At 34.6% G+C, this 18016-nt stretch overlaps 1 protein-coding gene across 1 annotated transcript in view; it reads left to right on the forward strand.

Moving 5' to 3' along the window:
- LOC110025615 (ATP-dependent DNA helicase RecQ-like) overlaps positions 1–18016 on the forward strand; it is a 91964-nt gene that overhangs the window by 47433 nt on the left and 26515 nt on the right. The window contains 2 exon segments of the mRNA XM_020726195.1: positions 1–103; positions 16571–16679. The exon segment at positions 1–103 is cut by the window's left edge and continues 14 nt beyond it. Coding sequence (XP_020581854.1) covers positions 1–103; positions 16571–16679 — 212 coding nt within the window.

An 18016-nucleotide genomic window follows, 5' to 3' on the forward strand; every position in this document is an offset into this window, starting at 1 on the left:
AAGAGACCTGTCGAAGGAATCTTTTTTATTGCTATTTTGCATAAAATCTTGCGGTGGTCGGTGGGGTCTCAATATGCCAATTGATATACTTCGTGGATCTCGGGTACTTCCACTCAATTGAAGAAAAATATTGACTTCATTCTTCTTGTTTTTAATAGCTTTATTGTATTGGCTTCGAATCTTGCAGTAAATTATCAGTTCAAGCAGTACTAGTAGCATATTAGTTTACAGTCTTGCCATCTTTTTTTTGCTAAATTTAACCTACATTTAATAACATTTATTGAATTTTTGCTCCAATCATAGCAAAAAAATGTTGGCATACGAATAAGGCTTTGTACCGCTGGATTTGTTTGCTTATAACTCTCAATAGCAAAGAAGTTAAAGCACGTGAATCGAGGCTTTATATCGTTAGATCTATCTCTCTACAAATATTTGATTGTAATCCGTGTGCTTTCTTGTAGAATCGCCGGCCCTTAATTATTTTTCTTTCTTTTTGATTTATTCCTTTTTTGTGATTCCTAGAAAGACGTGAATGTGATTCTTGAGAGATTTTTCCATTATTTAATTTTCTACATGTTATCAGAGAGCAAGGTTAGGGGGGTTCCTTCCAACTTTTATTTTTATTCTCTAAGGCCAAGATTTTCTATTCCAACCTTACTTTTCTTGTCGAATTCTCCTTCTATTTATTATGTTTAGGTTCTCTGACTTCCCTTCAAAGGAGTCAACCATGATTAATAGTAAAAATCAGACTAAAGAAGCACTCCAATTATTTGAAGCATCTTATCGCTTGAACAAAGAAAAAAACCTTAAATGGTCCCAAATTGTGAAAATATTTTTAAAGCGGAAGAGAGAGATCAAATACCAGGTGGATCTACCTTCGGAGCCCAAAGACTTAAAGTTTTTATTTTGGGAAGAAACTTATTTCATGATCATGACATAATTGTTGAACAATATGCTATCAGAGATTAGTGAAATTTTTATATTCCTCTCCACCTCAAAAGAGGTTTGGAATGCGAATAAACAAACCTACTCAAAGGTGAAAGATGTTACATTTATCTATGAAATTAATATAAAACTCCTTATTGCCAAACAAGATAACATTCCGGTCATTGAATATTTTAACACTAAAAGTTTACCGATTAGAGTTGGACTACTACCAAAATCTCAAGATGTCCTATTGTGAGGATGTTGCGATTCTTACAAAAATCGACGAGCGTGAGAGGATCTTTGAGTTTTTGGTAGGACTTAATAATGAATTTGACCAAATTTGAATCTAAGTTTTAGTTTTAAGCAGAGAAATCTCTCTTCTCTGATTGAAGTATTCTCTCTTGTTTGAGCAGAAGTAAGAAGGACATTGATGACCAATAGTCCTGCTCTTAACATATCTGTGACATTTACTATCACAAAATTTTTTGCAAAAGGTCGATATACTTTTTGTAAATGAAACATCTAGTGCAATTATTGCAAAAAGAAATAACATGCCAAAGACAAATGCTGGAAAAGTAAGGTTGGAATAGAAGTGCTCAATTTAAACAAAAAAAATTCTTAAATGTAAGATTAATAGTAAGAGAATATACTCAATTATACGAGATTGTTTATCAAAACACTTTTGCACCTATTACAAAGATGAACACGATTCACTCTGATATCCCTAGCAGTAAATTGATGGGTGGCTTATATGACAATATGATGTAAAAAATATTTTCTTATATGGTCATTTTGAAAAAGAGGTCTATATGGATTCACCACTTAGATTTAATAGCTCTTTGATAAAGAATCGGGTATGCAAACTGAAAAAAGTTTCTCTTTGGCCTAATATAATCACCTAGAGCTTAGTTTGGTAGATTTGCGAAAACTATGGAAGGAGCTGAATACAAACGAAGTCAAGGAGACAATATTCTATTCATAAAGCACTCTCTTGATGGTATAATTTCAAACATTATTTGGCATGTTGGCGATATGATTATGACAAGAGATGATAATCAAGAGAAATAATCCATCTAAAAAGTGCTTGCCGATAAATTTAAAATTAAAGATTTAGAAAAATTTGAATACTTCTTAGGAATAGAAGTGCTCAATTTAAACAAAAAAATTTCTCTCTCAACAAAGTTATGAATCTAATGAACGAGACTAAGAAGATGGAATGGAAGCCGTATGAGACTCTAAATAAATTAGAACCAGAATTGGATCTTGATAGAGTTGATGGAGATACAAGACAATATCAAAGGTTAATGAGAAAATAAATCTACTTGTCTCACACTTGCCCTGAAATTATATTCGTAATAAGTTTAATTAGTCAATTCATATATAAACTTAAAGAGTCTCACCTTCAAGCCACTTCTAACATCCTTAAATATTTTAAATCAAGCATAAGAAAATGAATTTTATTCAAAACATGTTACCTTATTGGTTGAAGGACACACAAATGCAGACTTTATTGGATCAGTGGTGGATAGAAAGTCTACTTTAGAGTATTCAATATTTTTAGGAGAAAATCTTATAACTTGAAGCAATAAACGATCGGTGATTTCATGATCAAGTGCTGAAATTGATTTTAGGCTCTTGCATAAGTGATATGTGAGTTTCTATGTGTTAAAATTAGGGGTGTCAATTCGGGTTAGCGGGTTGGGTTTGGATCTGACCCGACTCGAATGGGTCTGTCTCGAACCCGACACACATACTATACGGGTCAAAAATCCCAACTTGAATCTTACTTTCCTTCAATCCGCCATCCTGAATGCGACCCGTGTAACCAATTTAACATAAGGAATAACTGTTATTTGAATTAAATTTGGATCAATTTTGGGTCAAATTCATGTTAATTTAGGTTTGGTAGGTCATTTTCATATTGGCGGCTCAACCCAAAACTGCCAAAAAATTAAATAGGTTAGGAGCTTTAATCCAATCCCGACCTGAAAATTATTCGGGTCAACCTAAACTTGAATTTTTTGATAAGGTTTCGGTCAAGTTGGTTGGTTGGTTGGGTCAATTTTCACACTAATAGTTAAAATCGTATTAGTGAAAGAGCCTTTGAAAATATAGTGTGATAGTTAATTGACTATCAATATTGTACACAATCATGTAGAACATTTTATAAAAGAGAAATTAGAAAGTGATGATTTGTATGTCATATGTGTTCATAGGAAATCAACTGGCTTAAATATTCACCAAAGGACTTGTCGGCCGTTTTAATTTTTGAAAAGTATGAAAATAGTTTAAAAGGAAATATGATTTTTTTTTAAAGTAACATTTTGATTTAAAAATGGATGAGACCAAGCGAGTCTCACATTTTAGGTAGTTTGGGTGACTAAGCACGATACCACGAGTAATACATTTATTCCGAAGAATAACATATCACTCGTAGTAGGCTCGATCACCTAAACTAAAGAATTTGTGACATCCGTTTGGTCTCCGAAATATTTTTATATGAGGCTAACAAGTTCCCCTACTTAATATAAAAATTAGATAGAGTTTATTTTATTTGGGTTTCAAGTTTCCTATAGAGACAAACCCCTATAGTTAATTACATCTTAAATGACCGGGGTCATTTAAGAAAACTATCGATTAAGATCAGTGATTTTACCTTTCAGATTTCAAAGTTTAGGATTCCAAGGTTGGACATGAGAAAATCAAATGGGAGTGGCTTAAAATAAGAACAGTTATTTGCAGGAATCCAAAGGAAAGAAGAGTAGGGGATATCACAGATCCATGAGAAACCCGGTGACTTCCCAACTATCTTATTGTTTGGCTTTATATCTTTGTATATCTTTGAAATGATGTTATAAATGATGTTATTTAATGTTTAATCCTGCAGTTTATTTAGAATTTAGGACTTACATTCACACGATATTTGATCGTACAAATAGCCTAAAAAGATAAGAGCATTTACACCATACCGTACAGTAACTTCGGAATCTTAAAGTGTTAGGACTTTTAATTGCACAACAGGATTATGCAAAAGCTTAAAAGTGATATATGAGGGTTTACGTTACGCTAGACAATCCATCTCAAAATCCTATGTGTTGTTGTTTAAACTAAAGAAAATGATCGGTAATGTGAATGTGTTTTGATGTTGCAGATCCATCTTGAAGTGGCTCCTCCGTATGTCCTCGTCGTGCTGGCCACGGTGTTCGCTCTAAGCTCTTTGTCGTAGCACCTACGGGTTTAATGTTAATCTTATATAACCACTAGGTTTTCCTATACTAAGGTATAATGTGTAACAAGATAATAAAACATGCAGTATAGAGGAAAAAGACAGTAGAATGTTCAGTAAAAGGAAGAGGACAGTATAACATGCTGGGAGAATAGTTAACATGCTATGTGAACAGTATAACATGCTGTGAAGTAAAATACTGTAATATAAATCAAACCTGTATATTTGGGAGATCTGCTGCTCCTTTAAGCTAGCTGTTATTCACTGTATAAACAAAAGAAAACATTACCTGGAAAACTCGAGAATATCGATGAATAATTCACGATGAAAAATTCAAGAAAATTGACGAGTAACAATTCAAATAAACCTATCAAAACCTCGAAAAAATCCCGGAGAAAAGACCACTAGTGCTTTGTCTAAAAATCTTGATAAAACATACGAAACATGTGAAAAGAGGGGACCACAAGCACTCGGGTCGAGGCTAGGCTCAAATATAATATATTTATACTCGAGGGACGTCAGATCCTACTCGGTCAACCGGATGTATAAAGTCTGCCACTCTACTAGAAGGATGTGCTACTAAACCTAACTTAGGAGGGTACTCCTTAGCCTAGAACAGGTAATCAACAGGTGGACTAATTTGTAACACATTTTAAAATTTATATTTTAGTATGCATATATATTTCAAGCACAATAGAAAATTTGTATCAATTTTAATTTTTTTTTATAGTGAAAATATTTTTTATAAATATTGTATCTGTTCTTATCATATCTGCTCTTATCAGTTTTGAAAAGTACAGTTGTCAACGAGTCGATCACGCTGTCGGACGTAGGACCACCAACATCCTAAGAAGGTACGGGTCAACTCCCCTAGCGCTAGTCTTGTGTCGGTGAATGATACTTTCATCCTACTGTTCATTAGGTCCCAGAATTGAGTTTTGGTGTTGTAGGATGAGATATCATTTTGCTCTATCACCGACGTGCGTTTGTCATCATCGCCTTAAGCCCCAAAATAAAACCGACCTACTTGCGACTTCCTTTGATGATTTCATATATAGCTTCACATATAGCAAAAGGTTATACATGAGCACTTATATATCGGACATAAACACAGAAAATCGAACCAAGAAACAAGGAAAAATAAAATAAAAATGGGGATGAGTGAGATGAGGAATTGATCCACCCAAAAGGTCGAAAGACAAGAAGCGTGAAACAATCTTTAAAAGAGAGCCCAAGATCCTTGAATCATTTGAAAAAAAAAAAGATATCATTTTCTCAAATTTTATATGATTTGATCAACCCCAGAAGGGTATCCTTTTCAAATGACAATTTTATGAATTTCCAAACCCTTCATGAATTCAATTTATATCAAATTCATGATTTCTCAAAATAAAATTTCAAGAACTTTTCATATGTCACAAAGCGAAAGAGAGTAATCCATATGAAGCAACCTTCTCCTTTTCTAAAAGCTATGCCAATATCAAATCCATTCAATTCCATCTTTAATCAAAAGCTTTTTATGTCGGATAAGCCATAAAATTACTCATATGAATGTTTTCAGCCAGGAACAACAGAGAATCAGTCAAACAGGACAAAGGGAACCAATTAGGATGTCCACGGATAAAAGTAGCAGACAAAAACCATCAAACCAATCTCACGACAAAGACAGCAGACCAAAACCACCAAGCCAAACTCACGGCAAAGACAACAGACCCAGGCCATCAAGCCAAACTCACTGCAAAGACAACGGACCCAAAGCCACCAAGCCATCCTCACGGCAAAGACAACAGACCAAAGCCACCAACCTCATGGCAAAGACAACAGACCAAAGCCACCAAAATTAGCTTCACAGCAAAGGGGAAAGCCCCCATAAGTAATGCCATTGCATTGTATTTTGATATACATAAGAGTGAATGGACAAGCTATTATACACCATTAAGATCAAACCCATTTTCATCACACAAGGCATGATAATAAGTTAATTTACTTGTACCAAACATCACCACATATAGATAGGTATCGAAATCGTGAATTTTTGGATGACAAACTTGATTACCAATAAAATCTCAAGAGGATTAAGCATTAAAGAGGAGGCCCCAACCAAACAATGCCCAACAAAAGTGTCAAACCGAGCCCAAGGAATGGTCCTAAGCAGGAAGGGATTTCAGCCAACATAAATCACCAAAAGGGAGCTCGAACCGAGTCCAAGGAAGGGGCAAACCGAACCCAACACAGGGGACAAACCAAGCCCAAGGATTGGTCCAAACAGTAAGGGATTTCAGCCAACATAAATATCCAAAAAGGAGCTCAAACCGAGCCCAAGGAAGGGGCAAACCGAACCCAGCACAAGGGGCAAACCAAGCCCAATGAGCGGTCCAAACAGTAAGGGATTTCAACCAACATTTAATCCAGAAATAAGTCAAAACCGAACCCAACCATATGGGGAAAACAAGAGCCAAAAATTCCATTTATAATTTGATTCAAAAGAAGCCCAACCAAACCCAATGCATGGGTAAACCGAGCTCAGCATATGAGCAAAACAAATGAAAATATTTTTAGCAAGAATTCATCTCAAAAGAGTTAAATTCGAACCCAACAAATGGGTCAAAACAAGGCAAAAAAAAATTCATCATAAGTTCAGTCCCCAAAAGAGTCAAATCGAACCCACCAAATAGGCTAAATGCAATGCAATTTCTAGTTATCATAAAGCCAACCGAGCCATACAGGGAGGCAAACCGAGCCCCTCACAAGGGGGTCAAAAACATAAATAAAAGACTTCAGCAAGGATCCAAAGCCAAAATCGCATCCAACAGATAAGTAAAAAACAACTAAAAAAAATACTTTCCCCTTGAAGTCTCACATTTCGAAGTATTGTGCCAATATGTACTTCAACATAAAAAAATGAGTTCCAGCATAGATTCTAGATGAGCAAGCATCAATTTAAAATTCATATCCATGATCTTTACGCATCTTAAGCAAGCCAAAAGCATAAACCATCCTTTTACCTAAACAAATAATCCTCCTTTTAAAAGTAAATTGCTTAAGAAAGAAAACCACAAATTTCCAGCATGTAGATATAGAAATAATAGGAGTGTAAGAAGAAGATTTGCATGTAAGAATGAACCTAAACATGCTTTCTATGTATCTTAAACAAAAAAGAAAAGAAGACAGCCATAACATGCTCTATTTCAATATTTCCATGGACTATTTCATACTAAAGTTTCAGAACAAGCACCGATCTTTCTTTCACGTGCTCTAGAAGAGATAAAAAATATTTTTATGTCATCCGAAATAGTGTAAAAATAGAGGAGAGGAGGAGAATACCTATTTTCAGCAGATTTAAAATAGAATTATAAGATAGTTTCAAGAGAACCACTTCAAGAGAAATATTCTTCCTAAAGACTCCAAGAAACGGCAACCACAAATGCTCCACACCATAAGCACCCAAAAAGCTAGCTTCGAGAATGTTCCGACAAAGAAAACAACACTCCACGAACACTCCACACTCCAAGCGCACGAGAATCAGACTTAGAGAGAATTTTAGCAGAATTTCTTCACTAAAGGCCTCCCACAGTAAAAAAAAAACCATAACCTCTCCTTTCTCTCAAAAATTTTTCAACAACCTAAAACGGTAAGCTAGGAAGCCCTTTTATAGGCAGAGAAGAGAGGGAGAGCCACCAACCAGCCTCACTAGTAAACGAATCACACGATGAGGTAGTAAATGCTACAGTAAAGAGGGAGCGATAAAGCCTCGAGGAGGAGAAGGGTCGACCAGCTCGCCTCTTGCAATTGGAGAGCCAAAAAGTCGAAGGGGAGTTCGAGGAGGCGAACCGTGTACGCGAATCGACCGAGGAAGAGTCGAGAAGGGGAGTCGCTGCGTGGATCACCCGCGGGAACTAAGGCACGCGAGGGAACAGACGAGCCCGTGGGATCAAGCCACGAGATCGAGCCAGACGAGGGCTTAAGTGCGCGGGTGAGGGGAAATAAAGATTAAAATTATAATTTAATATTATTTAGTAATAAAAAATATAAAATATTTAATATTTCTTAAAAATAAATTCAATTCGCACTTTTTATTTGTGTCAAAACATAACAATATTGATGTCTATTTTAGGTAATTCTGACGTTCCGGATACGCATGCGCGGTTTGTTTCATCGTCAGAGATCGTTTTGACGAATTCATCGATATGCATGTCATTTTGCTCGTGTCGGAAATATGACAATATGAGTGTCTTTTCCTACTAAAATTGTTGTTTTGGACGCGTTGGGTAGTCCGTTTTGTCATTGGAGGTTGTCCGGAGAAGTTCGTATTCTCAGCCATCCTTTAGGCTCAATTTAAGTCCAATCTTGTGCAATTTAGTGAATTTTGTGCATTTGGTGAGTGTGTGTGATGATAAAGTTGATGATAAAGTCATGTGTGTGATGATAAAGTCATGAAGTGCTTTTCCTAGGGCTTGAAATTCTATTGGGAACTTCTCCCTGAGCCTCCACACAATAGCCCTTAACCGCTCCTCCATAAGACAATGATTTTGAGACCATAAATGCTAGACATCACAAGAAAACAGAAAGTGGCTGGAATTTCTAAAAAAGGCGGGTCCCAATTCTAGTTTTCTAAGATGGTTAATAGGAACTCCTAGAGCTAGATCTTAGGATCCTAAGGAAAAGAGTAATGACCTCAAAATGAGGTCAACAGGACTTTGCAACCCGACATTTAAAAATATCATAAGCAAATTTAGAATGGTAGATCTCTACCATCCAATTTGAGGGAGTGTTTAATTTTTGCTCCAATCATAGCAAAGAATTAAAGGCACATAGATCATGGCTTTGTACCGTTAGATCTGTTTACTTACCACTCTCAGCTATCAAAGAACTTAAAACACGGATCATGGCTTTGTACCGTTACTTCGATCTCTCTACGATCCTCTGATTGTAATCTCTGTGTTTTTCTATAGAATCACCGACTCCTAGTTATTTTTCCTTCTTTTTTTTATTTATTCCTATTTTGTGCTGCCTCTCAAAATTGCATATATAACTTCCCTCTTATACGGAGATATGAAAGACATACTTGAGTGGCTTTTCCCATTACTCTACAATATTTATTTTGAAATGATAATAAAATAGAACTTTAAATGGACATATTCTTTAATAGCAGGTGATTTTATTAATAAAATGGCAGTCCAAACACATAATAATTAAGAAGCACCTTACACATATTATTCCTCTATAACTGTTAAATTTATGATTTAGTTATGGGTATGCACACACGAAGTCCACATAGATGCGCACATTTAAATCAAAATAATAGCAGAAAATAAGTTTTTCAGGAAGCTTTAGCAAAAATTAAATAATGTGAAGATTTTTCTTTGACCCAATATCCTATTCGATATAAATTTTAAGGTGCTTAGCATTTTGACCTAATTATATGCTTGTAAGATTTGTTAGATTGTTTGAAATGTCTTTTTTTCGCTGTTATTTATAATTTAAATAGATTTAAGCTACCAAAATTGATTGTCAAATAAGCTAGAATATCTCGCTAGAAGTTTTGTTCTGGAACTTGTGGGTTGATGTCTGGTTCTATTAGAGAAAATGAGAATAGGAAGTGTATAAAATAGTCAAAAAGAGAATGGTGAACTCAGACTTTGATCAAGGTGGGTGTATTTTGACCAATGATTGTTGGATTTTTAGGAAGTTTTTTTTATTTTAGTATATTTTATTATTAGGCATTTTTTACTTTTAAAATGCGGTATTATTGGTATGTCATAATCCTTGTTTCCTTATAATTGATTTTATTATTTTCCTAATGTGGCAGGCATTCCCCTCTATTTATTTTGTAATCGTTTTCTATGACATAGAAGATGAATAATTATTTTCCCCTTTCCTAAATCTACATGGTATTAGAAATTTGGGCGACGCAATGACCAATGCTCCGCATCTAAGAAAGGTTGTACATGATCCTGTCGTTGGCTTTGCAACTAGCTCACAAACGACTGTATCGTGAGAATTGGTCCTGAAGGAACTCCATAGAAATTGAGTTTGAAACCCTTCGACCATCGTGTTCGTCCGGGAGTTCCAGTTCTCCCGCTTCCACTTGTGATCATTACATAATGTGCTAGGGCTCGAATGTCCGTCTGTATGTTCTGCTGGGCCGCTTGTGACTTTTCTCTGGCAAATTTCGCACCTCTGGTGATTGTTTCTCTGTTTCGCATGGCTGCTACTGGAATCAAACTCCTTGCTATTTTCTCTAGTGTCGATTGCAGGCCGAGTCCGTAACAGAATCAGAGCATCTTTTTTCTCCATTGGACTTGTGCTACTCGTCATAGATTCAGAGGATGTCATGTAAGTCATCAATGATGTCTGGAGTCCAGAGTAATTCTACCACTTTGAACTGCTCCAGTAATTCCGAAGCCACGTCACCTCACTCTACAACTCCTCTTATGGCTGTATAGGCCGAGTATTATTCCCAAAACTCGCTTCCTTATCTCACAGTTATAAAACTCAACAGACAATTATTTAGAGTGGTCTAAATTGGCGATCGACAGGAGAGAAAAAAATGGGTATTTAAATGGATAAAATTCAAAACCTATTCTTGAGGATCCTAACATGAAAATATGACTGTCCTAAAATTCTCTAATTATGGCTTAACTCATCAATCTCATGGAACCTACCGTAGAAAGCCACATCTATTTCTTCTCATTGCTCGAGATATCTGGCATGTTGTTCGAGTTTTAAATTTTTGCATTGAAAGTTCAAATTTGAAAATCAAAACGAGTTGGTAGTATTATGACTGGGACTTAATCAATGTTATGATGTCATTTGAGAGAATTTAAATGATTATGCTAGTCACAAGAAGAGAGAAGCAAACAATTGAGTCTACATGCACCTAGCCGACCTTAATCGGAGTTTGGATGAAGTCCTAGGTCGCATCCTCGGTAGGAAACCCTTGCCCTCAATTTAAGGAGTTCTTTCTGAAGTTGGACATGAAGGGTTGAGAAGAAAAGTTATGTTGTGCAACACAATCTTTTTATAACATGAACATGAGATCTTATCTCTTATGTCAAAATGGGTCGACATTGACAAAAAAAAAAAAAGGTAAGAAACCATTGTGCGAGCGTTGTAGAAAAACCATGTCACACGAAGGAGACATGTTGGAAACTTCTTGGGAAACCTGCAAACTAGAAATTAAAAATCTAAGCCACTGTTGAAGAAACTCAGAAGCATTCTACTAATTCAAATGTAGTCCCTTTCACGAAGAAGCAAGTAGAGCAAATGCACCTATTATTTAAATCTTCAAAATTATTTCCGACTTCGCCTTGCTCCTTAGTTTAAAAGGGTTACTCTTTAGCAACTATTTTGTTAGGTGTACTCCTTTTTTTCATTCTTGAATAGTTAATTCTGGTGCAACTGATCACATGACTAATTTTTTTAATTTATTTTCCTTTTATAGACATTGTGCAAGCAATAAAAAATGTCAAAATTAATGATGGTTCTCTCTCGGTATATATCGGGATAAGAACTGTCAAACTCTCATCACTGTTAATCATTCACGATGTTCTTTGTGTTCATAATCTATCATATAACTTATTGCCCACTAGTAAAATTACTGCTAAGCATTAATTTCAAGCTAACTCCTATTCTTCTTTTTGCGAGTTTCAGGAATTGACCACAGGGAGGATAGTTGACAGTGCTAATAAAAATAATGGTCTATTTTTTTTTTTTGTGATGGACTCGTCTCAAATAGAGAATGTCAAAGTATTGGTTTAAATTCTATTTATATTTCTAAAGATAATGAAACTAAGTTATGTCATTATAGATTAAGTTATCCTAATTTCAGTATTTAAATATTCATTTCCCAAATTATTTCAGAATAAAAAAGTTGTCCATTTGAATATGAAATTTGTCAATTTGCTAAACATTATTGTGCATCTTTTTCTCCACAAATATACAAACCTGATTCATAGAGATATCTTGGCTCCTTGTAAAAACCTTACACATTATGGGAAAACATGATTTGTGACTTTCACTGTAATCACACTCGGTTAAGTTTGGTTTATTTAATGAAAAAAAAATCTAAGTGGATAATTTAAAAAACTTTTACACCATGGTATAAATACAATTTCAAAAAAGTATTCAAATAATTCAGAGTGATAATGACTGAGAGTATTTCAAAAATATTTTTGGTCAATTTTTCTTGAAAATTGAATAATTCATCAAAGCTCATGTGTCAACTCCAAAACAAAATGGCGTGGCTGAAAGAAAAAAAAAAACTTATTCGAAATAGTTCGGATATTATTATTTACAAATCAGGTGCCTAAATATCTTTTGGGTGAAGTCATCCTTACAGCTATATTTCTCTCATGTTTTTAAATTTTGAAACTCCTTTTGATATTTTCCAAAAATTCTTTTCAAAGGATCAATTCTTATCTTCTTTACCTTTAAAGATATTTGGGTGCACTACTTTCATTCACATTCATAATCAAGAAAAGCTTGAATTCCGAGCTAAAAATGTATTTGTTGGTTATGCTCCTAACCAAAAGAGGTATAAATGCTTTGATCTTAATTCTAAAAAAATGTTATTTATCATGGATGTCATTCTTTTTTAGTTACAACTTTTTTCACTTCATCTTCAAATGGGGAACAAAACAAATATTTGCCTTTTTAGTTTCAAAATTTTCTTCAAAACTCCTGAAATAGTATATCCCTAATCAACCTGAAAACCCAAATGATATTATATTAGGAGCGATTGCATCGCCTTTTATCGATATTGAAGTTCTTACATTGTCATATCATGATGTTCATAATAAAGAAGACATAAAAAGAACCACGACAGTGGTACTGTTTGATATTGTTTGCTTGTGGCAGAGGAGAACTCAAAAGAAAGGGTCTAAGAATGATTTGCACTGCTCAGAATCCACAAACCCATGTAATGCCCTCACCAATCCTTTACCACATGTTAAGTCAACTTTTCGAGTTATGAGTCTTCTAATCTTGAATTTGCGCCTAGTTTGAATCTGGTATAATGAGTCTAGCCTTTCCATTGGGGAAATGTTTTGCATCGCACCCAACATCCATTATCCCATTTTATGTCGTATGAAAATCACTCACTCACTTTTCTTGCTTTTATTTCATAATTATCATGTATGAAGATTCTTAGTGCTGTGCAAGATGCTTTGAAAGTTTTTAAGTAGGAGGTTGTTTTTTAGGAGATAAAAACTCTTGAAAACAATAACACGTGAGAATTGGTTGATCTACATAGAGAAAATATAATTCTCGGGTGTAAATGGGTGTTCACAATCAAGTATATTCTGATTGCTCTCTAGAACGGTTCAAGGCTCAACCGGTTGCCAAGAGATTTACTCAAATGTATGACATTGATTATTTAGAAATATTCAACCCAGTTGCAAAACTAAACTCTATAAAGGTTCTTCTACACTTTTAGTTAATCTTGATTGGCCCATACAACAGTTGAATATAAAGAATGCATTCCTCAATGAGGACTTAGAGTAAAAAATGTATATGGATGCCCCCTTGGATTTAGTGAGAAGCTCAGCACAAAAGTTTGTAAACTAAAAGAAAATCATATATGGGTTGAAGCAATCATCAAGAGTTTAGTTTGAAAAATTTATACTATTTGTTAAATATTAGGAGTATACTCAATTGGTAGAGAGATCATTCAATGTCTTTTAGAAATCCAAAAGAAAGGAAGATATTCATATTGATTGTGTATGTGGATAATATTATTCTCAATAGAAATGGTGCAGCTAAGATGAACTTTTGAAGACTTCCCTATCATCTGTTTTTGAAATCAAGGACTGGGGATCTCTAAGGTATTTTCTTGGCATGAAGGTTGCTCAATCGAAGAAATGAATTGTTTTCTCCCAATGGAAGCATGTTCTTGATCCTCAAGGAAACTAGGATGAGTGGGTCTAGACCTGCAAAAAACTCCCATTGATTCTAACCAAAAACTGGGAGATAGGAAGGAAGGTGCTCCAATGAATACAATTATGTATCAAAAATTGCTGGGAAAGTTGATATACTTACACAATTAGATATTACCTTTGTTGCAAGTTTGGTTAGTCATTTTATGCACTCGCCTTATCAGAAACACCTTGAAACAATTATCAAAATTCTTAGATATCTAAAAGATACCCCAGGTAAATGCTTGTATTTTTAAAAGACCACACAAAAGAGCATAGAGGCGTACACTGATGCAGATTGGATAGTTATTGACAGGAGTTCAATTTTTGGATACCACACTTATGTGTGGGGAAACTTAGTTGCATGGCAAAGTAAGAAATGAAACGTGCTTGCCAAAAATAGTTCTGAATCTGAGTATAGGGCTATGGCTAATGGAATATGTGAGATGTTATTGTTGAAAAGAATTTTTGAAGTATTGTAGAGCTCGATGAGTATGTCAATGAAGTTATATCGTGATAATAAAACATAATAAAACAACCAGAAAATCTAGTGCAACATGATCTCAAAAAGCATCTGGAGATTAACAGACACTTCATAAAAGAGAAGATTGATTGTGGAACTATTTGTATGTCATTTATCCTTACCGCTCAACAAATAGCGGATATCTTCACCAGAAGGCTATTCAGGCCTAATTTTGAGCTCCTTGTAATAAGTTGGGCATAATAGATATCTATGCTCCAACTTGAAAGGGGTTTTAGATTTTTAGAATGTTTTTTATTTTAGTATATTTTGTTATTAGGTATTTTCTGTTTCTAGAATGTAGTATTATTCATATGTCATAATTTCTGTCTCCTTTTATCATGGGGAGTTATGATTAATCTTATTATTTTCTTAATGTAGGATCTATCCCCCTCTGTTTTGCTTGTAATTGTTTTCTATGAAATTGAAAATAAATATTATTTTTCCCCTTCCAAAACCTACAGGTTACATAGAAATCAAGAAATTATGAAGTTAGTGCTTTGAAAACTTGGAAGTTCTAAGAAGAAAAATTTATAAGAACAAAATGAATGGTATGAATGGAGGAATTTTCCCGCCTGCTTAGAATGAACATGTGAAAAATGTTTTGTTTGAGAGTTCATAAATTAGAGAAGTCAATTGACAAGGTTTATAAGCAAATTGATAATTGTATAATAAATGAATTTTGTTTTTGTGGATTGTTTGAATTGAACATATCGATGCAGTATGATTGATGCTTGCATAAATCTTTTGAGAGGATCAAACTCAAAAATCAAATTGCATAATTTATTATAACGTTTATGGCCTAGTTATTTTGAAGATTGAGGCAACATTTGTGTTATGATACTTGTTTAAGTTGGTACTAATAATCGAAGAAGATTTGTTCACTCATATGTAATAGTTAATTTAATGTCAACGAACTTGTATCCTGATTTGATTGCTTAAATAAAATAATATGTTAATTAAATAAAAAAGTATCCATTAAGCCATGTGGCATTAGATGAGAATGAGTCGATTTGAGGCAAAGATGAGCCAACCTGAATAAATTTTCGTGAACACGAGTGAATCCAACTAGATTTTAGAAAAGCAAAATTGAAATGTGATATAGTCAATCTAAATCGTGGAAGAGTCAATTCATGACTTTGAAGAGTTGTCTGAAAACCTGGAAGTTAGATTTGTACCTTGGAAGAGCATTCCTTTGGCTCGGAAAAGTAGGTATGGGGTATGTAAAAGTAGATCTTGTACTAGTTAGAATGGATCCATGTTTTGGAAAGAGGGGTACTTTGGCTTAGATAAGACTTGGAAGGGTGAACCTTTATCTGGTGTTATTAGTCCTTTCATTTTAAACAGTAGTTCCGTGTTTTTGAAGAGTAGTCCATTAAGGATTGATCTAATACATAGAAGAGTATATACATGATTTGAAGAATGGATCCATACCTTGGAAGAGTAGTCCAAAGGAGGACTGTAATTCCACCCAAAAAAAGATTCAATAAATGAAATTTCTGCTTTGATTTTAAATTTTCATGAAAAAAAATCATGTTAAATTCCACTTTACGCTTGTTTACTTAAGTTACTGGAATATATTATATTTTATTATTATATTTGTTTCTATTGCTAAGGTTTTTATTAGACTTTCATCTTCCAACTTTAACAGACTAGCTGAAGTTGCAAGAGCTACTTATGATAATGAATTGCTGAACTTTTCTTGTGTTTGCTGGTGAAGCTCATTGATAACTTGCAGTGTTCTGCAGTTGGATGTATATGTCCAAATTATGATTTTTAAAACTAGCGTATCAGGACCCGTAATTTACTCGAACTTATGTGACACAGTTCCATCAAGACCTAAAAAATTTTTCACACACATTTCTTATTTGTCCATGCTATTTTATACCTTTAAGATATGTTTTCTCTCTGTCAAGCTATTTACTAATTAGCATAGAGATTTGCAGTCCTAACCCTAATTTCTAATTTCTCACAATTTTTCAGTCAAGGAAGATAGTTGATAATAATTTTGACAAGCTTCCTATACACGGGCATGGAAAAGACCACACTGCTGCTTGGTGGAAAGCATTTGCTGGGCTCCTTACTGCTCATGGTACACCAAAGTATTACTTAGCTAAAAATAATGCAGTTTTTTTTTCTGCACAAAGTCCTGAATTGATTAGGTTACCAGTCCATACTCATTTTGTTTCGGAAATTTTAGTCCTTGCAATACTTTTTATCATATTATGCTTTAGGATTTCTAAGAAATTATTATTGGCATTACTGTTAAAACTTTGATACTTTTGAGTCTTGTGATTTTAATCTCTCTTAAAATAGAAACCTATCCTTGAGTCTCAAGACCCCAGCATACATTCTTGATGATGTTTTGGCTATATTTTGTTAGTTTTCCTGAGATTGTGCTATTTAACCTATATTTCTGGTCCTCCACTTCAGTGGTTGATAGTCATAATATGAACCTAAACCTTTCATGAAGTTCATGATCACTTTCTTGGGTTTCATTTGCCAAAGCATCTCTGACTGATAAAATTAATGATAACAAAGTACTGAAACAAACTGATTGGGCATGATTTCTGCAAGTTATTTAAGGCATATCACATTTTGAAGATGATGAAGCCATCACATTGATGGAAGGGAGTGTCGGCAGCTAAAAAGTTTAGGGAGGTTGCCCGTAAGAAGCTGTCGGTCGTTGGAAGTGAAGTCTCGTCGCCCGCTTCGGAAGGACGTTTTATTTACATACATATATATAATTTTTAGAAAAATATGAAATCAAACTGACCTCATATTTTTCACAGTTTAAATGAAAGAGCGCTCTACCTCAAATCCTGTATCTATCCCGAGGGATAAACACAAGACTTGAGGATGAGACTCGATCAAATAAACTAAGAAATATATGACATCCGTTTGGTCTGCGAAACCGTTTTATTTGCCGACAAGTTCCCCTATTTAATACAAAGAATTAAATAGGGAATATTATCTTAGGCTGGGTTCGGAAAAGCTTCTTATAAGGGCAACCCCTATAGTTAATTACATCTTAAATGATCGAAGTCACCTAAGAAAACTCTCGATAAAAATCAGGGAATATTATCTTCAAAGAAGTCAAAAGGATAGAACTATTCAACGAAATCAGACGAAGAGGTGTGAAAGGGGAAATGCTCGAACCTGGAACAATGTTGAGGAATCCAAATGAAGAGAAACTAGGGGAGACCACGGATCTTGAGGCGAACCTCGGTGGTTTCCCAATCTATCCTATGATTTGGCTTCAGTTTCGAGAATAAATTATTAGAGTGTTTCATCCTGCCAATTTTATTTAATTAGGATTTATATTTGCGTGACATGGTCACACAAATCGCCTGGAAGATATGAGGGTTTACGTCGTATCGGACGACAACCTCAGAACCTAGAACGAGTTAGGGCTTAAATCGTACAACA

This window comes from Phalaenopsis equestris, unplaced genomic scaffold (assembly GCF_001263595.1).
Source record: "Phalaenopsis equestris unplaced genomic scaffold, ASM126359v1 Scaffold000002, whole genome shotgun sequence".
Lineage (NCBI taxonomy): Eukaryota > Viridiplantae > Streptophyta > Magnoliopsida > Asparagales > Orchidaceae > Phalaenopsis > Phalaenopsis equestris.